This window comes from Alosa pseudoharengus, unplaced genomic scaffold (genome assembly GCF_046254945.1).
Source record: "Alosa pseudoharengus isolate Yale_2024_CS ecotype anadromous, Long Island Sound unplaced genomic scaffold, YU_APseudo_1.1 YU_APseudo_1.1_scf_17, whole genome shotgun sequence".
Taxonomy (NCBI): Eukaryota; Metazoa; Chordata; class Actinopteri; order Clupeiformes; family Clupeidae; genus Alosa; species Alosa pseudoharengus.
The window spans coordinates 26203095-26230900 of record NW_027468640.1 but is presented as its reverse complement, the minus strand read 5'-3'; the positions used below and the strand labels follow the sequence as shown (position 1 = coordinate 26230900).

At 42.5% G+C, this 27806-nt stretch overlaps 1 protein-coding gene and 1 long non-coding RNA gene across 3 annotated transcripts; both read right to left on the bottom strand.

Moving 5' to 3' along the window:
• Positions 1–756: 756 nt before the first annotated feature.
• LOC143127072 (oncoprotein-induced transcript 3 protein-like) lies at positions 757–1963 on the bottom strand. The gene is made up of 4 exons (XM_076288375.1): positions 1762–1963; positions 1164–1505; positions 933–1078; positions 757–765 (listed from the first exon to the last, which is right to left on the bottom strand). The coding sequence occupies exons 1-4, from the start codon at positions 1961–1963 to the stop codon at positions 757–759; spliced, it is 699 nt and encodes a 232-aa protein (XP_076144490.1).
• A 1879-nt stretch (positions 1964–3842) lies between these two features.
• On the bottom strand, positions 3843–7882 carry LOC143127547 (uncharacterized). 2 transcript variants are annotated; one of them, XR_012987650.1, is made up of 6 exons: positions 7479–7882; positions 6567–6653; positions 6338–6424; positions 6108–6257; positions 5790–5866; positions 3843–5029 (listed from the first exon to the last, which is right to left on the bottom strand). It is a non-coding gene; the product is annotated as an uncharacterized LOC143127547 (long non-coding RNA). The 2 variants fall into 2 exon arrangements; XR_012987649.1 differs by lacking the exon at positions 7479–7882 and having other exon boundaries at positions 6567–7430.
• Positions 7883–27806: the final 19924 nt, after the last annotated feature.

Below are 27806 nucleotides of genomic sequence, written 5' to 3'. Positions count from 1 at the left end.
CTGTACCTAACACTCTAAAACACTGCCTATTTTCACAAACCATCTGTTAAGATATGATTCAGTGAGCCAGGGAGTCAAACTGCATATCATTAGTTACTAATGAAAACTATGGGGCTGTCATAAAAATAGTATTGTCTTACTTGTGGCATACATCTGATTGCTGGTGGTGGGTCTGAGCTTATGCACATAGTATCCACCAGATGGACAGGCTTTAACATCCACACTTCCTTTACTGATGATCACTCCTGAACACAGTTTTATGTTTTTGACCGTAGTACTGTACAGTTGGGGGCAACAGTATCCCAAACGCTCCTCTGCCAAAGATAGGATGGGAATGGTGCCGAAATCCAGAATGTCACCCCCTACACCGACGAAGCGGTACCAGCCTTCCTGCAGGTTCGAGTCATTCTTCAGCTGGAGTTGAGAGGAAGTCGACAAGAAGCCACGGTTCCTCCACGGGTCAGAGATGAGAGGGAACCCCGACCAGTAGGCACGACTGAAGTGCCCTTGAGCAAGGCACCTAACCCCTCACTGCTCCCCGAGCGCCACTGTTGATGCAGGCAGCTCACTGCGTCGGGATTAGTGTGTGCTTCACCTCACTGTGTGTACACTGTGTGCTGTGTGTGTTTCACTAATTCACGGATTGGGATAAATACAGAGACCAAATTTCCCTCACGGGATCAAAAAACTATATATACGGTATACATTTATATACTTACAGTTATATACATTTGCTAACAGGTTTGTCTGGGTTCTTCAGTCATTCTGATTAATCAAAGTAATAAAACATTTTCATATGGGCAGGATGTTTCTTTTTGTTGTACAAAAAGAAGCACTTTGCAGCAAGATAGAATTTTGTTTACTTTAACAGAATTATTATGGTCTGATTGTTGTGTTATTTTGCTGTTGCTGCTGCTATTGAATTCTCTCACTTTCTCTACCTCACCTGTGCATCTGTATGTGTCTCCTGTTGGTAGAAGTCCTTTGGGCATCTCATATCCAGGCTTGCACACACAGGCTCCAAATATACCACATTGGGCAAACTCACCACAAGAGGAATCCGTACACCTGAAATGGCCTAGAGTCACAGAGATCATTTTTAGAGCCAGGAAATAAAGGTTCAAAACTATGGAGCTGTCATGATATTAACTGGATTGTCTTACGTGTGGCGTATATCTGACCACTGGTGGTGGGTCTGAGCTTATGCACAAAGTATGATAGACATACTTTAACATCCACACTTCCTTTACTGATCTGTCCTGCACACAGTTTTATGTTATTGACCGTAGGACTGTACGAGCGGGGGCTACAGTGTCCCAGACGCTCCTCTGCCAAAGATGAGATTGGAATGAGGGCAAAATCCAGGACGTCACCCCCTACACCGACGAAGCGGTACCAGCCTTCCTGCAGGTCCGAGTCGTCTTTCAGCTGGAGTTGAGAAGGAGTCGACAAGAAGCCACGGTTCCTCCACGGGTCAGAGATGTTGGTGTACTGCTCACAGGGGTCTGGAAGTAAACATACTCATGTTGTTGTTGTTTTTTAAACACAGTGTTATGACATTGAACTGGCATGTATGAATATGATAGCCTACCGGTAGGTGTATCAGATGGAGTTACTGCACACAGAGATTTATCTATCTCTGGGATATACGGTGAATAAGCTAGTGTCCCAAAATGTTGGTGTGTTCCTTAACACGTGTAAATAAAGATATATGAAAATCTAATCCTCAAATCTTACATTTTCTAAATCTCTTTCTCTCACCTCTGCATCCGTATGTGTGTCCTGTCGGTAGAAGTCCTTTGGGCATCTCATATCCAGGCTTGCACACACAGGCTCCCAATGTACCACATTGGGCAAACTCGCCACAAGAGGACTCAGTACATCTCTGATGGCCTAGAGGCACAGAGATATCTTTTAGGGCCAGGAAATGAAGGGAGGTTGCAGGTCTGACATTACAGTGCATAGTGTGACGAATATTGGCAGGTCTTAGACCCCGCCCTGTTTGGTGTGCCTGTGCTCTCTACCGCTCTCTCTCTCTATTCCTGTTGAGCAGGTGTTGGTGTTCAGGTGTGCCTGATTGGCAGGACTATAAATCCCCTGCGTCCACAACAGCCAGGCCCGGCTTCCTCCTCCTGGCATTTGGCTTTCGTTGTCCTTCGGTTGTTAAACCCCTAGACTGATTTTGCATGACACTTTTGGTTTCCTTCCATTATACTGACTTGCACTACACCACGTTATCATTTAGTCTCTGTTAAACTAACCTTTAATTAATAAATTATCTTCATTATTATGGAATCAGCGTGTGGCCTCCCCTTTCATGTTTCATGCATCGAGCCGGCATGTCACATATGGGGGCTCTCCGTGATTTTTTCCGGAATTTGGTAAGGTAACTTAATTTTCCGTAAAGTCCACTGTTTTGAATTGGCCTTACGGACGGGCGTAAATTGCCTGTGCAGTTAATTATAAATTGGGGAGACTCGCGCTGAAATTGTTTATTTTTCAATTGATAAGTTAGTATTTGGTAATTTACTCAGATTTCGGTTTGCCGATCTAATTGATTGAGGTTTTGCTGTTTGGTTTGCCGTGGAGGAGAGCCATTTAGGGGCTACTTGCAGCTTTCGTTACATTTCGCTGCAGGTAAGACGTGCAGGCTGTGGTAATTTGGCGCAGGTGTAGCTTAGTTGCTAATTGGGGGGGGGGGGTGGTAGGTTAGAGCCTACCTGAGCAGACGTGAAACCCCGCGAAAGGTGAAGAGCGCTTACCGCTGGGTGCTATTGTGTATGTGTTTGTTGTGTCGAACGCGCTGGGGTTGCTTGCAACTCAATTGCATGAGCATATTCAGGGCTGTGTTTCTCAGTTAGATGCGGGGCAGCTCTAGTCTTGTGGGTTATTGGGGTGGTTATCTGCACCTGTGTTAGATTATCGGCGGATTGTACACTGTTGCGTCTGAGCCATGTTTTTTGAAGGAAAATTTGATTTGGTGGGCATTTTCGGGCTATAAGCGCGCTAAATTAATCCAGTTCGCAGTTTAGGGTAAAATTGCAGAAATGGAAACATTGGATAGTTTTTTTGCGTGTCCATCGGAGGCATATTTGGATGGGTTAACTATAGCTCAGTTGCGTAAAGTTGCGGAGCATTACCAATTTGACGACACTCTGCCGAAAGAATTAAAGAAACAAGAACTAAAAGATCAGGTAAAATCGAAATTGGTAAATTTGTCCATTATAGAGATAGGCTCAGCCCCTGACCCCGTAGTTCCATCAGCGGCCTCTACTCCTACACATTCAAATGAAGGGCCGCGTTCTGAACCAAATGCTTTAACTTTTGACCAACAAATGGAGCTCTTGAAATTACAGCTGGATCAAAAGCGTTTTGAGGCAGCAGAACGAGAGCAGGAGCGCGAGGTGGAGCTGAAGCGAGTAAAATTGTCAGAGTTGTTTTCAACTCTAATAGAGTCGATTCTGACTCTGTCATAGAGACCCATTGGTCCCACCCCACAGAGAGTAAATTTGACTCTTCTCCTAGAGCACATTTTTCAGAGTTAAATTTACTCTATAGAGAGTTGAAAAAATCACCAAGATAAACTCCACAGGGAGTAAAGAAATATCTACTCTATAAGCCAACAACTCTTTCCAGAGTCATCTTAACTCTTAATGGGGTAATCTTAGTTTATCTCTATTCAGAGTTTATTCCCAGCTACTCTTGCTAGAGTCACCATTTTGCTTGTCTTTATCAAGCTCTACAAAATCTGAAGGACATACAGACAAATTATTGAAAATATATTTATTACAAAATATTAAGTTAATGTATTAATATACAATATAAAAAGTTTCATTTTTTTTTCCTTTTGTAAATGCATGTACAACACATTTGGCATCAAATGGAACAAAGCCACTAGAACATAATATCAAGTTGTTGTTAGTGATACATTAGCTTACATACCAATTTTACTCACTCTACAGCCTGTACTGAAACATTCTAGCATCACCGACATGTTTAAGTCCACACATTCTAACAGTGAAGCTACACCAGGCGCGTAACTGAAGCATTACGTTCGCATAGCGTCTGCTGCAACAATTAGCTGCCACTATAATCAATGGCGGTAGCTACATCAGACGTGATAGCGGCGCGTACGTTCGAAAAAAATAGACCATTCATTTAAAATGAATTTTACGCGTCGCGAACGGAACGCTTCAGTTACGCGCCTGGTGTAGCTCATACCTAAGGCATGATCCAATGGATGGGGCCTAGAAGAGATTTTCAAGATGACTTAAAGTATGATTCATTTCCTCAACACTTTGCTTATCACTCAAAAAACTGAATAGTTTCCTTAACCTGTATCTCATGTACAGCAGAATGCATAACAGGAACCACTGTATCAAAATCTACCGCCAAATCATTACTTCTGTGTTCACTACAGTTATTTTCCAAAACATGAACATTATTAACGCTATACTCATGTAACATTTCCAAATGTTTTCTAAAAGCCAGAAAATGTCCCTGAAACACCCAGTCTCACCACACTTTAACCTGAGTGTTCTACCGGGACACAGCCCATGTGGTGATTCTGCTACCTGGATCCTTTTTTGCAGTTCGATGCTGGAGGAAGAAAGACCTTTACTCTGTTTAATAGTCTTCTCTTTGAACATAGTTGACCACCTCTCAAGAAGGTTCGCTGAAATCTCACCAAACAGTAACACAGTCTTGCTCAATCTGATCCATTACATCCACGAATCGAGAGAATGTTGCAAGCATATGAGGTGATTGAGGGTCATGGACCATTTTTTCTGACGATAATCAAACGTTCACCTTCAGCCGCACAACTTCTTCATCAGAAGAATGCTTCATTAGAGATACCGCCTCTCTCAGCTGTTCTTCATTCAGGACTGGCTCGGGCACATCTTCAGAAGCTGGTCCTCCATTATGTTCATTGTGTGCTGGACTTTGTGGTTCCTGAAGCTTTCCTCTGAATTGTTTTAATGCGTCAGGCCAGGTACCCTGATCCGCTGGCTGGATCATAGAAATGTTCCTATAAAACAGTGTAAAGTAGGGTGAGTTCCAGCATTAAGGGGAAATCCAGCGATTTTCCAAATAGATCTCCATTTCTTGGGTCACCGAGTATGTAAAACGAAAACAATCGGTTTTACATAGCTCGAGTTGCTAAAGCCAGCAGCTAAAGCGACTGTGCAGCTACAGCGCTACACTCTGGGGTCATGAACATTGGGGCTCAGGAACATGCCCCTAGAGTGTAGCGCAGTAGCTTCCTGGCTGCAGCATCTCGAGCTAAGTGAATCCGATTGTTTTTTTTCCCTGTACCGACAGTTCTCGGTGACCTTGAGAAATGGAGATCAATGTGAAATTCAGTGCACTGTAAACAATGTATTTGATCTTAAACAGATTCATTACAATTTGTATGCAGAAATACTTATGAAATGGTTTCATTTCAAGTTCAATCATTTAAAAGAGACAAATAATGCTGTTCATCTGGTGGTTGAGATGCTGGGATTTAAAGTCAAAAGTCAAGCACAGCATGACAAATCCACACACTCACATCTGTGCAAAATTATCTTTTTATATAGCTTTCGGTCATGGGCCTTTTTCAGGATTCCTGAAGAGGGTCTATGACCGAAATCTAGAATAGAAAGATCATTTTGCACAGATCTGAGTGTGTGGAATTTTTTTGAAGAAAAAAAAATACCTCAGTGTGGGTTTCAGTTTAGGTTACCTTTGTGTTAATGGGCAGCATAAAGATTTTACCAATATTTAACTAGGGAAAAAATGCCACTTACTTGCTCTACCCCATCATCTCCCTTGGGCTTATTTGGAGACAAGGCAGTGGTGTCATCTGAATCACATAATGCATCTACTACAAAGCAGAGGACAGAATAAATCAGTAATATAGTCATGTCCAGTACCTGTGACGGCTGTATGTCATGTAGTCTTTGATGGCTGAGATTTTTAAACACTAAATAGGCTCAAAGACGGACATAATCAACATCCACAAACCCCACAGAGTGGAATTCCATCAAAACAATGTGTTGCAACCGCTGTTGATATATTCACAAAACTTGTACCAAGTTTTAACTACATTCCATATTACAACTCACCATCATCTTCTGCAGGCTTCAGCTTTAATACACCACATTTTGGATCCTTCACCACATCTTCAGACACATAGTTGTCAATCTTCTGTACCAAACTCATCATACATTTTAGTCCAGCTTGGTGTTTGGCTTAAATATCAAATTTCATGAACACTAAAATAAAAATTAACAGAACATTACAAAAAAAAACTGACAATAGACTTAAACAATGCAACAATTGAATAAATCAGTACCTTGGTTAAATAAATCCTCTAGAGTGGCATCAGTTTCCACCATTTTAATGTATCTGGTCTGCCTGGTATTTAACTTTCACCAACATCCTGAGAAAACATAAAATTAAACATTCAGACAAAATCAACACTACTTTTAAAACAGTTTCTTAAAAAAAAAAACAGGTAACAACTATCTCAGTGACACTGACTAAACTAGTAAATGTGATGCAACAATTGAATAAATCAGTACCTTGGTTAAATAAATCCTCTAGAGTGGCATCAGTTTCCACCATTTTAATGTATCTGGTCTGCCTGGTATTTAACTTTCACCAACATCCTGAGAAAACATAAAATCAAACATTCAGACAAAATCAACACTACTTTTAAAACAGTTTCTTAAAAAAAAAAAACAGGTAACAACTATCTCAGTGACACCGACTAAACTAGTAAATGTGGCACGTGCACCTGTTGGCACTTTGCACTGAACACGTGTCTTCTATGCTATCAATGATGCACATTCAGCAATCAACACATGTCCTTGATAGTCAATTAATGCAGCTAGTTTTGAAATAACCAACTTGTGAAGGCCAAATTCATGCTTATGGATGCCTGTTTTACGTGAAACAAGCTTTTTGGTAGAGCATGAACTTTAAGCTAATTTGCCCTATTAATGACTGTTAATGTTAAGTAGCTAACAACAGTAACTGTTACCTCATTAAGCTAACCATAGCCTTTATTTGATATCTGATTTGCATTATGCTAAGCTGCCAATGAGAGCTACGTTGGCTGATAGGCTAGCTGCTAACCAAGTCAATGTTGACCATTAAAGACGATTATACTGGTATCATATTTGGTTGAGTAAATATTAACATGATAAAAAAAACGTATAGCATTGTACAATACAGGAGCACGAATTGACATGTACCTCATGTTACACAGAGGTAACGTTCATGTTAACTTTCAACCTTCGTTAGCAGTTAACTTAACGTTAACGTTAGCCCCTGAAGGTCAACACATTTCAGAATGATATCTTGACCATACATTTACGTTAAGTTACACTCCTCTTTCGCATCACCGCTTATTGTTTATCATTTTCGAGGCATACTACGGAACATGTGAAATAAATCTCTAGTAAGTGTATTTTAGATGAACATCTACTCACCTTCAACTGCACTTCAGAGAGATTCTTCTAACCAGGCTCCGTCGCGTCGCTGCATTCTCTCAAATGGAAGGAAGTGGGTGATAGGCTACTAACGTTCGTCTCTGACGTGAGATGCCAGAAGGCACGTTCCGCCAGTTAGTAATTTGTCTGAGCCCTTACACACTTGCATGTAACAAACATACAATAATTATAATTATTAGTATTATTATAATGTTTGTCCGCTTTGACTATTCTTTGTGAACAGCTATAGGCTTGATAACAGAGACTCCGTTTATAGATAGCTTAGCAGTATTTGCCTATTTTACTGTAGCACATGCTAGCCTACAAACTTGCAAGTAATTTTTTAGTAGCCTAGTCCAGAAAAAAATCTTAAAGCTACCGAATGACTTTGGAATAAACCAGAAGTAAACACTTGATTTTTTATGAATAATATCCTAATAATAATTAGGCAAACATCTCCCAAGAAATTTCTAAAATGGCGTCCAAATGAGAAAATGAGGTGGATGATTAACTCTTGTGATTTTAACTCTGTTTTTTAACTAATATGCTAGAGTATATTTTACTCCAACTGTAGTAAATGTAACTCTATTAGAGTCAATAACAGTCTACTCTGTCATTTTAACTCTTGGAATTTTACTGTGAGAAGCAGAGCATAAAAGTCGAGTATATGAACTAGAGCAACAGCGCATTGAAAGGGAAAAGGAGCGCGAGTTTGAGTATGAAAAGATGAAACTACGTGACCGACAGGAGGAAAGGGAAAACGACATTCAAAGAGAGCGCTTAAGACTAATTGCTGAAGGTAAACTACGGGATGATTCGGTTGGAAATGTCGTAGACGGGAGCCTTTCAAATATGATTAGGTTTTTACCCAAATTTAGTCGGGATCACGGTCACATCTTTTTCTCACTTTTTGAGGGCATTGCAGATGAGCGGGGTTGGGGTGATTCGGAGCGCACCATGTTGCTCCAGACTGTTTTATCGGGCCGAGCTCAAGACGCGTATATTGCTTTGTCGGTGACTGAGCGGAGGAGTTACAGGTCAGTTAAAGAAGCGGTGCTGCGGTCTTATGAACAAGTCCCGGAGTTCTATAGGCAACGTTTCAGAAATTGGCGAAAAAATGATAGACAAACATACTCTGAGGTGGCCAGAGACCTCGTTGGTTTTTTTAACCGCTGGTGTTCCTCTGTAAGTGTCAACACGTTTGAGGAATTATGTGATTTGATAGTCTTGGAGCAGTTTAAACGCATTGTCCCCGAACGGCTTGCAACTTTTATTAATGAGCATAAGGTTAAAACTGCTGCAGAGGCTGGCATACTTGCGGATGAGTATACCTTAACTCATAAAGGTAGAAGTAATGAGTATATTCCACACAGGGTCAATTACACACGGGATGAACAGCGGTATAGTCGGTTTAATGGTAACAATAGTGGTCAGGCTGTGGTTAGACATGAGCAGGCCAGTCGCAGTAAAACCGACTCTGAAAACAACTGTCACTATTGTCTTGAGTATGGTCATTGGAAGAAGGAATGTCCATTGCTTCGAGGTAAAAATAAAAACAGGTCTAACTCCAATCAACCGCACTCAGTTAAGGGGGTGGGATGCGTTGCCCCGGTTCAACACTCTAGTCGCACCTCTCAGGTTGTGCAGGTGAAAAACCCACCAGAGGGCACTGCCCCAGCAGTAGGTTCAGGCTGCGAGGTGTCTGACCCTCCTGTTGAAGGCCAGTGTGCGTCTGAGTTCGCTGATGGTGACGTCAGTGAGGGCTATGCCCCGTTCATAACTGGCGGTTTCATTTCGCTTCTGGGAAGCCCAGATATAAAACCTGTTAAAATCCTGCGTGACACTGGGGCTACGGAGACTTTTGTGGTCGAGTCAGTTTTACCGTTTTCAGTACAATCCCATACAGGAAATAGTGTTCTCATTAGGGGCATTGGTATGCAAACTATGTCCGTTCCCCTGCACAGGGTCGTACTGAATTCCGATCTTGTGCAGGGTGAAGTTATTGTCGGGGTGCGCCCAGCGTTGCCTGTACCAGGTGTCCATGTGATTTTAGGTAACATCTTGGCAGGGGATCAAGTATGGCCGAGAGGACCAGTGCATCCCATAGTGACTACCGAGCCAATAGAGGTTGATGAACCAGACGAATCTGCCGCAGAGTTTCCTGAGGTGTTCGCTGCGTGCGCAGTGACTCGGGCAAAGAGTCGCGCGCAGGCAGTGAATGGTTCTGGTGAGCTCTCCGACATTAAACGTGTATGCCCACAGCTACCAAATTTGCCATCAGCGTTCGAACGCTGTGATTTTGTTCAGGCCCAGACAGAGGATGATGGGTTGGCAGAGCTATTGGGTGGGGCCTTATCAGAAGAGAAAATGCCAAGCGCAGATCGGGGATATTTTATTGTTGACTGGTTGCTTGTGCGTAAATTTGTCTCTTACAACGAGTTGACTGACACTTTATTACAGATCGTCGTGCCGAAGAGATACAGAGAAAGGGTATTACATGCTGCCCATGGGGAGGGAGCGGGCCATTTCGGCGTGCGTAAAACGTATGTTCGATTACTCCAGCATTTCTACTGGCCACGATTGAGGCGTGATGTAGCAGGCTTTATTAAAACCTGTCATATTTGCCAAATAGCTGGTAAGGCAAACCAGTCTATTAAGCCCGCTCCACTGCATCCAATCGCAGCAGTGGGTCAGCCTTTCGAACTTCTCCTAATAGATTGTGTTGGTCCATTACCCCCATCGAAATCCGGTTCTAGTTACTTGTTAACAGTCATGTGTCAAACTACTAGATATCCGGCAGCATTCCCTTTGAGAAGCATCACTACAAAGTCTATAGTAAAGGCTCTGTCACAGTTTATTTCAGTCTTTGGCATTCCCAAAGTAATTCAGTCTGATCGAGGGAGTAATTTCACCTCGAAGATGTTTGCGGACATTTTGAAACAACTTCGGGTAAAACATAACTTAAGTAGCGCTTACCATCCGCAGAGCCAAGGTGCTTTAGAGCGATTCCATCTAACCTTAAAGTCTCTGCTGCGTGCTTATTGTTGTGAATTACAGCGCGATTGGGAGGAAGGCCTCCCATGGTTGCTGCTGGCAGCTCGGGAAGTCTCGCAGGATAGTCTGGGATTCAGTCCGAATGAATTAGTATTTGCACATAAGGTTCGCGGTCCACTGTCCGTTTTAAAAGATGGTTTGCAGGAATCGGACCCTCCAGTTAACCTCATTGATTTTGTTCATGGTTTCCGTCGCAGGTTGTTTTTGTCTGGGCAGTGTGCAAAAACTAACCTGATAAAATCTCAGGCACGGATGAAAAAAGTTTTCGACCTTCATGCAGAGGCAAGACTGTTCACTCCGGGGGACCAGGTATTGGCGTTGTTGCCAATCCCTGGCTCACCGTTTCGTGCACGGTTTTCGGGCCCTTATGCTGTGGTTCGTCAAGTCACTGAGCAGGATTATTTAATTGCTACACCAAATCGAAAGAAGTCGTCTCAGCTGTGTCACATAAATTTATTGAAACGGTATTACACTCCATCGTCCCGAAGTGATGGAGATGAGGTTAAGACTGCTGCTCTGGCAGTCGGGGGTACGGTTTCTCCTCCCCTGAGGGTGGCAGCCGAGGGGGAGGAGGAGGGTGGCCCTGACGACTGTTTACTGTTGCCACGTCTGAAAAATTCAGAAATGTTGAACAATCTTGATGGCCTTTTGGGTCATATGTCCGATGAACAGAGGGGTGAATTAAAATCCCTGATTTTATCCTATTCGTCATTATTTTCCGATGTACCGACATGCACGAATGCTATTGAGCACGATATAGACGTTGGTGGGGCTGATCCAATAAGGCAGCGGTTCTACCGCGTTCCACCAGCCAAACAGAAAATTCTGGAGGGTGAGGTCCAGTATTTACTTGGAAATGGTCTGGCTAAACCGTCGTATTCTAGTTGGGCGTCACCATGCTTACTGGTAGCAAAACCAGATAGTACGTTTAGATTCTGTACAGATTATCGCAAAGTGAACATGGTAACGAAGCCCGACTCCTTTCCACTTCCTCGGATAGAGGACTGCGTAGACCGTGTAGGTTCAGCAAAATTTGTTACAAAGTGTGACTTACTCAAAGGTTATTATCAAATCCCGTTAACGCCGAGGGCGCAGGAGATCTCTGCTTTTGTCACTCCGTCGGGCCTGTACTCATACAACGTTATGAGTTTTGGATTACGTAACGCGCCCTCAAGTTTCCAGCGCTTGATGAACCGTGTAATATCGGGGCTTGAGGGTTGCGCCGTTTATTTAGACGACGTTGTAACAGTGAGTGATACCTGGCCTTCACATTTGTCTAGATTGGCGGCGTTATTTGAGAGATTCTTGGCGGCCAACCTTACCGTAAATTTAGCGAAATGTGAATTTGCGCAGGCTACGGTGGTTTATCTGGGGAAGGTGGTGGGGCAGGGAGAGGTACGACCGGTACGGGCCAAAGTGATGGCCATTGACAGTTTCCCACCTCCTTCAACAAAAAAAAGAGTTGATGCGATTTTTAGGCATGGTCGGATATTATCGGAGTTTTTGTTCAAATTTTTCCACAGTGGTTGCACCCCTCACCAATTTGTTAAAGGGCAAGGTTCAATTTTGTTGGACTGACGAGTGCCAACGCGCTTTTGATAATGCCAAACTGTTGCTCACCACTGCGCCTGTCCTGGCTGCTCCCCAGCTTGACTGTCCGTTTAAAATCCATGTGGATGCCAGCTAAGTTGGGGCAGGTGCAGTGCTGTTACAATCAGATGTTAATGGTATAGACCGTCCAGTTTGTTACTTTTCAAAAAAGTTTAATGGCTACCAACTCAACTATTCGACAATCGAGAAAGAAGCGCTGGCCTTGGTGTGGGCTCTTGCACTTCGACGTATATGTGGGTGGGGGAGTTCATCCAGTGGTCGTGTTCTCAGATCACAATCCACTGACCTTTCTACATTCACTACAGAATCCGAATCAACGCCTGATGCGTTGGGCGTTGTTTTTGCAACCGTATGACTTACAGATTCACCATATTCGGGGCGTGGATAACGTTTTGGCAGATGCGTTGTCCCGCGGCCTAGGTATGGTGGGATAGGTTGATTGTCTGTTTCACTCATTTCTCTCCTCTCCTGTATCTCTGCTTCTGTCCCGCTTAGATTACTTTTCCATGCAGGCGCCGGAATTGCTGTGGGTCAGGAGGTTTGGTGGCTGGTGAGCGTGAGGAGTGGTGAGAGTATGCATGGTGGGGTTTACATCTGACCCTAGTAGTGAGTGTTGAGTGGATGTGACCACGGTGATGGGTGAGTGGGTTGTATATGTCCTGGTATTTGGGACTGGGATGGTCTATGTGTTTTGTGAAAGGGATGTTTGATGTTACAGTATGTACAGAATCCCATTTAGGTAGGCTTCTGTCTTAAGGGGGGGGATATGTGACGAATATTGGCAGGTCTTAGACCCCGCCCTGTTTGGTGTGCCTGTGCTCTCTACCGCTCTCTCTATTCCTGTTGAGCAGGTGTTGGTGTTCAGGTGTGCCTGATTGGCAGGACTATAAATCCCCTGCGTCCACAACAGCCAGGCCCGGCTTCCTCCTCCTGGCATTTGGCTTTCGTTGTCCTTTGGTTGTTAAACCCCTAGACTGATTTTGCATGACACTTTTGGTTTCCTTCCATTATACTGACTTGCACTACACCACGTTATCATTTAGTCTGTTAAACTAACCTTTAATTAATAAATTATCTTCATTATTATGGAATCAGCGTGTGGCCTCCCCTTTCATGTTTCATGCATCGAGCCGGCATGTCACAATAGCTCAGTATTTTGTCAGTGGGAGATTCTTGCCTGGCAACACAAAGTATGTATAAACATCTATTCCCCTGGCACACAAACTGATATTGACACAGAGTACTAGAAGGCATCATCACACGATGCCACACGTGGAGGGACAGTACAATTGGTGGTAGCGCATCAAGGTCCAGGCTACACCGGACGCGCAACTGAAATGGAATGTTTGCAGGTACTACATACTCGTCGCTCCTGACCGGTAGCGCGACAATGTGACGTCAAAATTGCGACATTTCCTCTGTCAAACGAGAAATTTCAACCTTGCGCAGGAAGGTCGTGCACAGGAGATTTTTTTTCAGATGCGCGCAACAAGCAGGATGAGCTTGAAGCCAAGATCAGGGAGCATGCGTGCCTCTATACAGACATCAACTACATTAAGGCATTTCATATAGCCTAGCCCACATCTTAAATAAACATGTTTGAATAGTCAGTTGAGAAGAGAGTGAAATTAACCGGGCTAGGTTAATTTATCTATCTATCTATCTATGTATGTTTTTACCTTTCAAGAATTAATGTGACTCTAACCGCTTAACGTACAGACATGTTGAAATAACCATTGTGTAGGTCTTGAGTTGGACAAGAGAGTTATTATTTCAGATTTTTTTCAGTTTATACTTTTTGACAAATAGGGGATTAAAAATGTTAAACAGCCCATTTTCCCCCCATAGACTTGAATGGAGGCTGTGATGTCATAATGGCCTAAAGCCAGCTGCGCTCGTTAAGCTCCCAGAGTAGTTCCCGGGCTAATCAAAACACTAGCACAGATGTCACTTGTGAATCCAACTGTCTCAGCTTCTTAGCATAGCCAACAATCTGGCTCTCCCTGAACTACATATCCTGTTTAAGTGTTTCCCGTGTTTCAAAATAAAAGTCACAGCCATATCATGCTTTGCACATTATATCTCCAGAACGGCTTGACTCATATGCTTCAAATTTGGTACAAGTGTTTGTATGGACTTAAAGATGAAGTGAGTTGATGTTGGAGGTCAAATGACAAAGGTTAAGTCCATGATACTCTGAGCGCGATATCTCAAGAATGCCCTGACATACATGCCTGAAATTTGGTATGAGTGTTTGTATGGACTCAAAGATAAAGTGAATTGATGTTGGAGGTCAAATATCAAGGTCAAAAACACCTTGAGTGTTATATCTCAAGAACGCCTTGACACACAAGGTTTTTGGTACATGAAGTATGAACCCAAAGATTAAGTGATTCAATGTTTTTTTGTCAGGAAACTCTGAACAACATTAAGCCAGCAGCTTTCCATCCACTACCTTAATTCCTCTGGCATTACATTTCTAGTTGCATTTTTATTTATTTTTTGCCCTGCAAATGTTCTGCTTCAGTTGCACGTCTGTACCTAACACCCAAAAACACTGTCTATTTTCACAAACCATCTGTTAATGCATGATTCAGTGAGCCAGGGTGTCAATCTGCATACCATTAGTTATAAAATTCAAAACTATGGGGCTGTCATGAAAAGAGTATTGTCTTACTTGTGGCATAAATCTGATTGCTGGCGGTGGGTCTGAGCTTGTGCACGTAGTATCTAGATGAACAGACTTTAACATCCACACTTCCATTACTGATCGCTCCTGCACACAGATTTATGTTTGTGACCGTAGGGCTGTATGATCTGAGGGAACAGTATCCTAGGCGCGGCTCTGCCAGAGATTGGATTGGAATGCTGGAGAAATCCAGGATGTCACCCCCTACACCAACGAAGCGGTACCAGCCTTCCTGCAGGTCCGAGTCGTCTTTCAGCTGGAGTTGAGAGGAAGTCGACAAGAAGCCACGGTTCCGCCACGGGTCAGAGATGTTGGTGTACTGCTCACAGGGGTCTGGGTGTGGAGATGGGTGATCATAATGTCATGTAACATTGCATAGCATAATTCACCATCTCATAGAGGAGCATCACACAGTGTGAAAAAGGAAAAGAAAGGGCTGTCCCATTTATCAAACCATATTACGTTACAATTACATAAAACAGTCCAGTTTTAAACGAAACACAACCTCATTGTGTTCAATAGTCATTCCAATTGAGTAATCCATTTAATCCATGTTGAATCAGGTAAGGTAAGTGTATATACTGGTGAAAAGAGGGTTTGTCAGTTACTAAACCACAATACATGAAGTAAACAAACTCATGTTGTTGTTGTTTTTTAAACACCATGTTATGACATTGAACTGGCATATTTTGCCACAGCAAATAATTTGTCCAACAGAATGATTAATGTGAAGCACCTAAGTACTGAACAAATAAAGCAAATGAACACATGGGATGCCTTGGTGCCACGAGCCTTTGCAAGAGTACTGAAATAATTAGGCAGGAAAGAGTGCTGCCAAAAGTTTTCACATGAGTTTTCTTAAAGATGGATATGCTTAGAGACAAGTTGAAATTGGAACTGATTACTGTAGGTGTTATGCACTACCTATGTTAAAGTTTGAAGGGCGAGGGGGGAGGGGGATGAAACACAATCTGATTGTGTTCAAATAGTCCTTCCAATTGAGTAATTCATTTTTCTAATTGAATCAGATAAGGTTAGTGTATTGGGAGAAAAAAGGAAAAGAAGGTTTGTCACAGTTACTAAACCACACAAAATGAAAGAAAACAAACTCATGTTTTTTTTTTACAGTGTTATGATTGAACTGACATATTGTGCCACAGCAATGAATTTGTCCAACAAAATCATGTATGAATATGATAGCCTACCGGTAGGTGTATCAGATGGAGTTACTGCACACACAGAGACTTATCTATCTCTGGGATATACGGTGAATCAGCTAGTGTCCCAAAATGTTGGTGTGTTCCTTAACATGTGTAAATAAAGATATATGAAAATCTAATCCTCAAATCTTACATTTTCTAAATCTCTTTTTCTCACCTGTGCATCCGTATGTGTGTCCTGTCGGTAGAAGTCCTTTGGGCATCTTATATCCAGGCTTGCACACACAGGCTCCCAATGTACCACATTGGGCAAACTCGCCACAAGAGGACTCAGTACATCTCTGATGGCCTAGAGGCACAGAGATATCTTTTAGGCCAAGAAATGAAGAGAGGTTGCAGGTCTGACATTACAGTGCATAGCTCAGTTATTTTGTCAGTGGGGGGTTCTTGCCTGGCAACACAGGGTATGTACAAACATCTATTCCCCTGGCACACAAACTGACATTGATACAGACTACTAGAAGGCATCATCACACGATGCCACACGTGGAGGGACAGGACTATTGGTGGTAGCGCATCAAGGTCCAGGCTACACTGGACGCGCAACTGCGGAATGTTTGCAGAGCGTAATGCTGCAACATTTATCTTCTACTATAATCAATGGAAGCTATTTTAATTGCTATTTGAGCTATATTGTGCCACAGCAAAGAATTTGTCCAACAAAATCATGTACGATTATGATAGCCTACCGGTAGTGTATCAGATGGAGTTACTGCACACACAGAGACTTATCTATCTTATGAACTAGATGTACCGCAGAGCGGTACAAAATATGACCGCCGCCCAGTCCAGCACATTTTTTCCACAAAAATAAATCACGCTGAAAGGCGTGTAAAATTCATTTTATACAACCCCACCCCCATCTTGCCTGTTCATAATTCTGAGAAATTCTTGAATTGTGTGCATGTGTGCGTGTACACGTTTATGTTTATGTGTGTGGGTGTGTGTGTGTGTGTGTGTGTGCGTGCTTGTGTGTTTGCCTGCGTATGTGTGTTTGTGCATGTGCATCTTGCCTGTTCATAATTCTGAGAAATTCTTGAATTGTGTGCGTGTACACGTTTATGTTTGTGTGTGTGTGTGTGTGTGTGTGTGTGTGCTTGTGTGTTTGCCTGCGTATGTGTGTTTGTGCATGTGCATGCATGCGTACATATGTCTACTGTGTGAGTATGTCATACGTATGATTACTGTGAATGTATGTGTGCACATGGAATGGGTTAACATGACCCCTGGAGGCAAACATACAAATTGGTCATCCTAGGCCCTACGGTTCTCAAGATATTCTCAGAAAACTGTGTCTGCCCTACCCTCCTTTCGGGGGGTCCAGTACAGCGGGGGGGCTACAGATCAAAACAAAAAACAACGGTTCCATGCTATCCATGTGGGGTTACATGCCCACCAAGTTTCGTGTACCCCGGTCTTTCAGTGTCCCGGGAATCCTTGTTGGTGCACGGTCACTAAATGTACACATAAATTATTTTATTGTAAGGCCCCCCATGAACGAAAGTTCACAAAACTTGGCATGCATTCGGAGGGTGTCATAATGATCCTACACTTTCAATTTCGTGCAGTTTTGACCATGTCAGCCAGAGTTATTGCTTTTCAATTTTTAACTAGGTGGCGCTATACATGAAATAAGTGGTAATGGGATGCGTTGACATGCCCCCTTAAGACCAACATACAAAAAAAAGGTGGACCTCCTAGGCCCTACGGTTCTCGAGATATTCACAGAAAACTGTCTCCGGCCACCTACAGGCCAGTTGGTGTATAGTAACATAAATTAATTTATTGTGTGGCCCCCCATGAACGGAATTCCACGAAACTTGGCGTGCATTCAGAGGGTGTCATAATGATCCTACACTTCCAATTTCGTGCAGTTTTGACTATGTTAGGTCACAGATACCTGCGATTTCAACACCTCATTTTTACTTTTTTGTGTTTAACTAGGTGGCGCTATACATGAAATGAGTGATTATGGAATGGGTTGACATGGCCCCTTGAGATCAACATACAAAAAAAAATGGTCCTCCTAAACCTTACGGTTCTCGAGATATTCACAGAAAACTGTGTCTGCCCTACCCTCCTTTCGGGGGGTGCAGTCCAGCGGGGGGGCTACAGATCAAAACGAAAAACGATGGTTCCATGCTATCCATGTGGGGTTACATGCCCACCAAGTTTCGTGTACCCCGGTCTTTCAGTGTCCCGGGAATCATTGACGGAAATTTGGACATGCGAAAAAGAAAAAAAAAAAAAAAAAAATCTGACTTAACCTATATGACCGCCGCTTCGCTGCGCGGCGGTCATAATAAATAAATGTTGTTCCTTAAAATACAGGGGTCATAAGTATTCACACCCCTATGTTAAATTCCCATAGAGGCAGGCAGATTTTTTTTTTTTAAAGGCCCATGGATCCAGGATACTATGCGTCCTGATAAAGTTACCTTGGCCTTTGGAATTAAAATAGCCCCACATCATCACATACCCTTCACCATACCTAGAGATTAGCATGGTATTATTTCAGTTAGCCTATTAGCTGGTTTGATTTGAGCATCAAAGGGAACTTTATCAGGAGCTTCAGAATGCATAGTATCCTGGATCCATGAAATAACCCGGGGAGCAGTTGGGGATTAGGTGCCTTGCTCAAGGGCACCTCATCCGTGGATATGGATATGGGAGGGCACTGTTCAGTCACTACCCCCACCCACATTTTTCCTACCAGTCAGGGATCAAACCAGCCACCCTTCGGTCACAAGTCCGATTCCCTAACCAGTAGGCCACGGATGCCAATACTAATGAACATTGCCCACAAACATTGTTCAGAAAGGTGCCTTGTGTATTATCAGCTTTGGAGGACACATACACATCACAGTCAAAGTTGTCCTACATGGTCTCCAAATTGTAAACCATGAAAATTATTTATGTCAGTACATACATTTTGTAAATTGCTTAGAGTATCCCACCATCATGGTTCTTATTATATTGTCAGATTACAGACCATTACACATACACAGATATAAGTATATATTTCTACTGGCAGGCAGTCCTGGCGTCATGGGGTGGCTTTGGGGGGCCAGGCCCGTCCTGGAAGTCATCTGTGCCCGCCCTGGACGAGCTTGGCTGCACCAACCAACCCCAATCCCATAGATTGATTTTGAACACTTATTAAATGTAGGCCTATATTACACGTTTGTCAATCTAGCAATTAAAACTTGTAAAATCTGTATTATTCGTAGCTAATCAATCAGGAACATAAGGTAAGCCCATCACCTAAATGGAGAGGAGGTTACGTGGCGCAGTCTACTTCACTTCTGCACTAACCCCTCATCCGATGACAAATATGGCTTATCTGCTCGCAGGTAGGCTATATCTCATATCGTAGTTAGTAGAAGTAGGCCTAGTAGTTTCTGGGTTTGTTTGATAGCGTTAACCTTTAGGCTACTGTTTTTTCTTCTGACCTAGTCGGAGAACAGGGAGCTTGTCCAGGGCCAAAGTTATCCATAACTTCGGGGCTAACTCCCTAACACTCTATCTGAAAGTGGTTAGCAAATGAACGAGGATTTTGGTTTTATCTGCGGATTTATTTTTGCATTATTTTGAATATGACTAGCTCCAGTCTCAACAGCACGTCTACTTTTTCCACACGCATCTCAGTTCTAACACACATATCCCTTCTCGCTTTCTCTCTCTCCATCCCTGCGCACGGGGCTCCCTTAAAGGAGCTGCACCATTTTACAATGTATAGCTTCGGCGCGTCATATGAAACACAATTGAGACAACACAGATTGACCATACTGGACAAGTGCAAAGCCTTATCATAGGCATGGTAATTTCATGACATGAAAAGTGGAACTTAGCCTATTGACGAATTTCATCATAGCTGACAAATTACGTAGTCGGCTAAACATTTTAAACTTCGCAAAACTGCATGAACCCAGCATCAGCGTGTCACATAAAACACAAATTGAAGCATCAGATTGACCATTGACCAAGTATCTACAAGGTACGTAATCCCATAAAAACTCCTTTTGGGAAGCGAGTTTGGACAGCCTTGTCAGCTACAACAGACTCACAGTTGTGAAATGGTGTCAGTCACCTAAGGGCCATACAAGTGTAGTGTGTAGCGTGACGTATTGGACGTATTCATGCCTCATATTGAGGAAACACTGGTGGAGAGGTGTAACCCCCAAAACAAACTCCTAGAAAGATCAGACTGATGTGATCTGTGCAGATGCCAATCCTGTTTTCCATCAAGTTGTGTACAGTTGTAGGTGGCCGCAAATGCAAATAAGGGTCACGCTGGCGTCTAGAGAGGTGGCGTCCAAAACAAGCCCTGGTCAGACTGATGTAATCTGCCAGGAGGCAAATCCTGTTTTCCACCAAGTTGTGTACTGTTGGGTTAACGCTCTCGTTGGGTAAACGTACATTTCACTTTAAAAATTCTTTAAAATATTCTTACTCTTGAATCTGAACATTGAGTCATATGGAGGCAATATGAGGAACAATTATTGTGCCATCTCAGGATGTTTTCATTCTTGAATAAAATGCCGTTTTGAAAATAACTAGAACGAACAGGCTATTTGTTAAGCCCCAACATGCCCTGTCTATGGCTGTTATTATGGGATGTGACAGGGCCTGACAGTCAGTCAATTTAATGGATATTTCTCTACCTGTGAAATGCTAGAATCAAAAATGTTTGCATGTAAGCAGGGATTTTAGTGACTTTTTCAGACATATTTCAGATATGCAACAATTCCGTTCTTTTCTAGGATATTTGACTGTGATGGGGCCTGACGCCCTGTGCAGTGGGACAGCATAGAATTTCGCTAGATGTAAAATGTAGAAGCTACATTTCATTTCCTAAACGGGTATCCTATGCAAACATTCAAATGCAAAACTTATTGTCCTACCACTAGCTTTATTTATGGAAAATTTGCATAACCCCATTTCCTAGCGAGATGCCTTTATTCTCTTCATAGGAAAAGGTAGGATGGCAGGCAGTGTTTTGGGAAGAGACATCCCTTGTGGGCATTGCACAATCCATTCCTTCTGGCTGAGCACTGAGCAAAGGCTGCCTCAGTATGGAGGGCATGTTATAAACCCACATAGATGAGCCAACTCATAACTGTTTATAAAACTTGCTATTGAATAAAATGCAAAAATAAAAAAAACACCCAGAGCCTTATTGGCCCTGTTAGAAGCTTGCAAACATGCTGACTGGTAACCTGGCTCTGGAACACCATAATGCAGTGTGATTGGTTAGGCTGGACCAATGATTTTTAGAGTTAACGCAAAGTCTACACCTGTAACAATGCTAATGTTGCATACTGTAAGTAGTTTAATGCAACAGTATAATTCAACAGTAATGAAGAAAATGGTTATGCTTAATACCACCTTCGGTTAACAAATAGAGGTGTACTGGTTAATGAACAGAGGTTTATTGGTTTATGAACCCTATAGTTGTTACATGTGGAGAGTTTTCTGTTGTCTTTTCTGTTGGGGTTTTCAAGTTTTTCAATAGCATGATGTGTTGTCATCAGTGCTTTCACTACCAAAGACCTCTGCGTTGGCACTGGACAGCTCCAGAGCAATGTCCAGTCCAGAAAGGCCAGCTGCCAGCAGCACCACTGACTTTCCAGCAAAAGGCTCAGCGCTGCGATAGGTATGGCTGTGCATTACAGTTCCTGCATTCAACATAGTAATATATGGATGTGCCATGCACAATGAATAGCTGAATATCTGGCAGTCACATCTCAACTAACAAAATGAATTATGGTTTGTGAAAGAATTTGTTCTTGAGAACAAGAGATATTCGTTTGGTGTGCTTGGATATTCACAGGCAGATAGACATATCTTGGCATCTGGATGAATAATAAAAAGAATCATGATTGCTAAAGTGTAATAGCCAATAAAATCATAAATTCTGTTTTTATTACTTTAGAGAACAGCTCATTTAAGTGATGCTGGAGCCCTTAAAAGAAATTATTAACTAAATACTCTCCTGGATCTGTAGCACAAGATCCTGGGCCCTATGCATAGGTAGTCCTGATGGGCCCCAATAATAAACGCCCCTGGGTCACTGAGGGCATACTTATGATCACTGTCATTTGTTTTCTTAAGACCTTCCAAGAATCAATTCTTCTTCCAAGAATTGAAGTGTCTGTTTAATAAGTAACTGATAACATATTACAACAACAGCGCAGTTCAGGAATTGTACACGTGTGTGTTAAAGTACAAGTGGCCACATCTGGGCATGAGGTAGTATTCCACAAACCTTTTCAATCTTCTGCTTCTTTGCACACTGGACTTTTGGTCTATTGCTTATCCTAGCCTCTCCATGTAGTGATCTTGCACTGTATTTTATTCAATGTATTGTCTATCTGTGTTGTAATACTGTGGTTGTGTGTTTCTTGATACCTGGCTGCAACTTACAGTAATTTCGTCCTATGGGATAATAAATTTGACTTGACTTGACTTAACAAGCTGTAGTTTTCCACAAGCTGTGTAGAGTATATGCTACTGACACATAATCACCGATAAGAAATAATTAAATCCTCATCTACCTCTCTTAAAAAAACACCTAATAAATGCCTAGCAGGTTCCAGGGTGATATACTCACCGGTGAACTTTTCCAGATTGATGGAATGTAAGGGTCAAAGAAGTGTCCAATAATGAGACAGAAGACATAAATTAAATACACACAGGATTCCTGAAAAACTTTTCCCATTCAACATTTCTGAGATACACATGTAAAGATATGTCTTTCGGAGACTGACATAATACTATACTGAAACTAACCCATTGCACACCATGACGGCATCAAAGCGCCTCTTGAATGCAGTGCTGGGATCAGTACCAGGCCATGCCATCTATTTTCTACCTTCACTGGTTTGACGGCATCCACTGTTGTCTCAAACTGTAAAAAGGAAATTCACAACTGTAACAATTACAGTTTAATTAATATAGTTCTAAACAATTAAAGCACCACAGGTCTTGGAGAGCATGCAACTTTGTTTCCCCCGTATTTTCTCCATATTGAACACCGTTTCAGCAAGTCCCCCTGACACATTTACCACCACTCCAGCAACGCCAAATGAGCATAAATCTCAACCAGTAACCTATATTGTTGAGGAAACAACCGTGTCCAGTGCTAATGATGAACTCGAGCTACGGAGACAGTACATGTATAGTGTTTTGGATCATGTAGGCGTAGGTTTAAATGGGGACCATGGTGACTAGTCCCCATCAATATTTTGAGATGACAAAATTGTCCTCACCAATATTTTAATTCTCGTTTGTGCTACTTGGACCGATTCTGATGGCCAGGGCAACAATAAAAGAAACACTGTAAGTGACCTTCATAATGTTTGCGCATTATAATCATGGTGTGTGTTTCTGCCCCCAAAAATGAACAACATCTGAAGTTGGGTCACGCCAGTTTGTTGTAGGCTGTTTTGGTATGTGAGGCATATATATGCACCAGAGGAAGCTCCTTCATTGAGGAAAGGGAGGAACACCCTCCCTAAAATTTCAGGGAAAAATAAAAAAATATATAAAGTGAATTACTAATCTGATAAATTACTGTTAATATTACTATTTGAACACTTTGAATGAACAAATCGTTCCCCTAGGTCAAAATTCCAACAGCACCCCCTATCGCAATTGAAAACTAGATGTACCGCAGAGCGGTACAAAATATGACCGCCGCCCAGTCCAGCACATTTGTTCCACAAAAAGAAATCACGCTGAAAGGCCTATATGATTCTAACTGTCTCACTAAATTGCATTATCCACACTCAATTCTCACTGGTATCTGCTAGACAACAAGTACCAAAACATGATTAGTTCATAGATTTCACATGTAAAATTAATTTTATACAACCCCACCTCCATCTTGCCTGTTTATAATTCTGAGAAATTCTTGATTGTTTGTGTTATGTTTATTTTATGTGTGTGTGTGTGTGTGTGTGTGTGTGTGAATGTGTGTGTGTGTGTGTGTGTGGGTGTGTGTGTGGGTGTGCGTGCGTGCTTGTGTTTGTGCCTGCGTATGTGCCTGTGCATGCAAGCGTACATATGTCTACTGTGTGAGTATGTGTCATACGTATGATTACTGTGAATGTATGTGTGTGTGTGTGTGTATCTGTTTGTGCACATGTGTGCACATGAAATGGATTAACATGACCCCTGGAGGCAAACATACGGAAAAAAATGGTCATCCTAGGCCCTATAGTTCTCAAGATATTCACAGAGAACTGTGTCTGCCCTACCCTCCTTTCGGGGGGTCCAGTCCAGCGGGGGGGCTACAGATCAAAACGAAAAATGACGGTTCCATGCTATCCATGTGGGGGTACATGCCCACCAAGTTTCGTGTACCCCGGTCTTTCAGTGTCCCGGGAATCCTTGTTGGTGTACGTCACTAAATGTACACATAAATTATTTTATTGTAAGGCCCCCCATGAACGAAAGTACACAAAACTTGGCATGCATTCGGAGGGTGTCATAATGATCCTACACTTTTAATTTCGTGCAGTTTTAACCTTGTCAGCCAGAGATATTGTGATGAAAACACCTAATTTTTTGCTTTTTAATTTTTAACTAGGTGGCGCTATACATGAAATAAGTGGTAATGGGATGGGTTGACGTGCCCCCTTAAGACCAACATACATAAAAAAGATGGACCTCCTAGGCCATACATGGGCAACATACGGCCCGCGGGCCACATCCGGCCCGTGGGCTTTCCCTGACCGGCCCGCGTAAGGTCCGTGAAAGAACAATAGTCAAGAGCCTAGCATAGAGATAATGCATGCAAATCAATATCGTTGTTTTTATTTTGAACGCGACTGCTATTTGTACGCCCATACATTTGTGCGTGGATGCGGCGACGTAAACACCCTCACTGATGTGCTGGTGAATAGAAAAATGCTTCTGCGTCGACACAATGCAGTTGCCTTTACGTCGGCGTAAACCTTTCAAAGTTTTGTGTCTCTTATGTCTGCGTCGCTCACCACCGCAAAGGTTGTTAGAACGAACTCCTACTGCTGCTAGTTGGCGATACGAAGTGTTCATTTCAAAACGTTACTGGCAGATAGACAGTTTACAATCGGATAACCCCGTAATTGTAACCAAAATATGTCTGAGTTCATTTGCAAAGCTTATGTTAGCGAACTAGTATGATGCTACTACCCACAGGTTGCTTGAAGCAGCCGGCTCAACACACAGAGCGAGTTCACCAATCACAGTTATGTGCATAAAGTTAAAGCAAAAACATAGCCTACATTTTTAAAATAGTTTTCTTTGTGCATGTTGATTAACTAATGACAGCCTACTCTTGTCTGCTCCACATTTTCGTAGTCTAATTCTGCATAGAGTTAATTTAATGATGGTAATGATTTAATGATGAAATATTGCTGAGTGTTGATGAAATGGTGGCACGGCCTATCGGTTGTACTGACTCCTTCACATTTTCATGACCTAGCCTAATTATATAGATATTGTAGTACTTTTTTATATCAGTCTTTGAAAACTGAAAAAATGTCAATGTCAAAAAATCATTTTGAGGAATGAGGATTAAATACTGGACATAGATTAAATAGGCCTATTGCTGTTTTTCCTTTGTCTCCCTCACATTTTCATCTGTTCTTACGACTAGTAAACAAAACCATATGATTTACTTAATGTTATACAAGAACAGAATAGAATTGAACAGAATTGAGTTCAGACTTGAGTTCGGTATTTTGAGTCCGGCCCTCCTCAACAGTCCCAGTTTGTCATGTGGCCCCTTGGGGAAATTAGTTGCCCACCCCTGTCCTAGGCCCTACGGTTCTCGAGATATTCACAGAAAACTGTCTCCGGCCACCTACAGGCCAGTTGGTGTATAGTAACATAAATTAATTTATTGTGTGGCCCCCCATGAACGGAATTTCACAAAATTTGGCGTGCATACAGAGGGTGTCATAATGATCCTACACTTCCAATTTCGTGCAGTTTTGACTATGTTAGGTCACAGATACCTTCAATTACAACACCTCATTTTTACTTTTTTGTGTTTAACTAGGTGGCGCTATACATGAAATGAGTGGTTATGGAATGGGTTGACATGGCCCCTTGAGATCAACATACAAAAAAAAAATGGTCCTCCTAAACCCCACGGTTTTCAAGATATTCACAGAAAACTGTGTCTGCCCTACCCTCCTTTCGGGGGTCCAGTCAAGCGGGGGGTTACAGATCAAAACGAAAAACGATGGTTCCATGCTATCCATGTGGGGTTACATGCCCACCAAGTTTCGTGTACCCCGGTCTTTCAGTGTCCCGGGACTCATTGACGGAAATTTGGGCATGCGAAAAAAAAAGAAAAAAAATCTGACTAAACCTATATGACCGCCGCTTCGCTGCGAGGCGGTCATAATTACTGTATGGAGGTGCTTCCTCCTCAAGCCCCTCATTGAAGTCCATTATAAACGCCTCAGACCCCAGTGGCTCGTGAATCACGTCGTTTTCCAAGGGAGGAAGCTCCGCTGTACAGTCATTTTTAATTGCGATAGGGGGTGCTGTTTTTAGCGGCAACGGTGAACCAATGAGCAGCTGCTCTCCAAGAACGTTATCGTAAATTCTAAAACAACTAAACAACTAACTAACACTTCAAAATAACATTTTCTAAATGAACCTTACATTTTTCAGTAGCCATAGGTGTGTAGATTTGAACAAAATCTGGTTTGGTTCTTAACGGGAGCATTTACTGCCTGAAATATCCGATTTTGTTTACCACGCTCAGAGTTATAGTGCTGTCCTGATGGGTCGCCTATTTACACCGTTTCAATGGCACATGAATGGTTAGACCGAGAATTCTCGTCATGAAATTAAAATTCCACTGGAGCTCCAAGCGGATGTGTAGGCCTACACGCAGCCTTACAACACTGTTTACAGCTCTTCGAGAGACGGTAAAATGTCATTTTTGGTACATAGCTAATTTAGATACACCTATGGTGTGGGTGGTTGCGTTTCTTTAGGAATCCGCCGTCTTGGTTTGTATAGAAATGGATATTAAGTGACACATACACGCAAGACGGCGGAAATACGGGACCGATGGTAATAGGGGGAGTTCCGATATCTGCAGCCATACAGCTAAGTATCTTGTGTTGAACGGAAAGCTTGTTATTTGCTTGTGAAATAAAGAGTACAATGGAATCAGAGGACAATGTCCATCTTTTATACATTCAAATACAGTGCGAAGGTTAGGATCAGTCAGGAAGGAGGAGGTCAGGAAGACCAGTTCCAAAAATTCATATTCCAAAAAAAGATGGTAAGGCTAGTGTAGGCTACTGAATGCTACATACTATGACAAATACTCATGGTTAACTGGTAATGTTAGCACAGAAAACAATCAGCTAGCCTACTGCTGGCCTGTCACAAACGTGGACAGTTCAGGGATTTGGTGATAAAACGTTTTTGGATAGTTATAGTTATACAATTGCCTAGTTCTAAGTCAGGGAGTAAGTATTTACTGACTGTAATGTGTCAGAGTACGAGGTATCCTGCTGCTTATCCCTTGCGAGCAGGGCATGAAATTGGCACCCGCCCACACGCCAAATGCGGGTAACTTTTGTGATTGGCGGGTGAAACTGTCAATCTACCTGCCACGTTGGCGGGTAGCCAATAAGACAACACAACACTGAGCAAGGAGCTGCACTGTCGGGATTGCCAATTTTTGAGCCAATAATCTACTCTTTACTCCGCTACATTTTCAATTGCCTTTCGTTACGA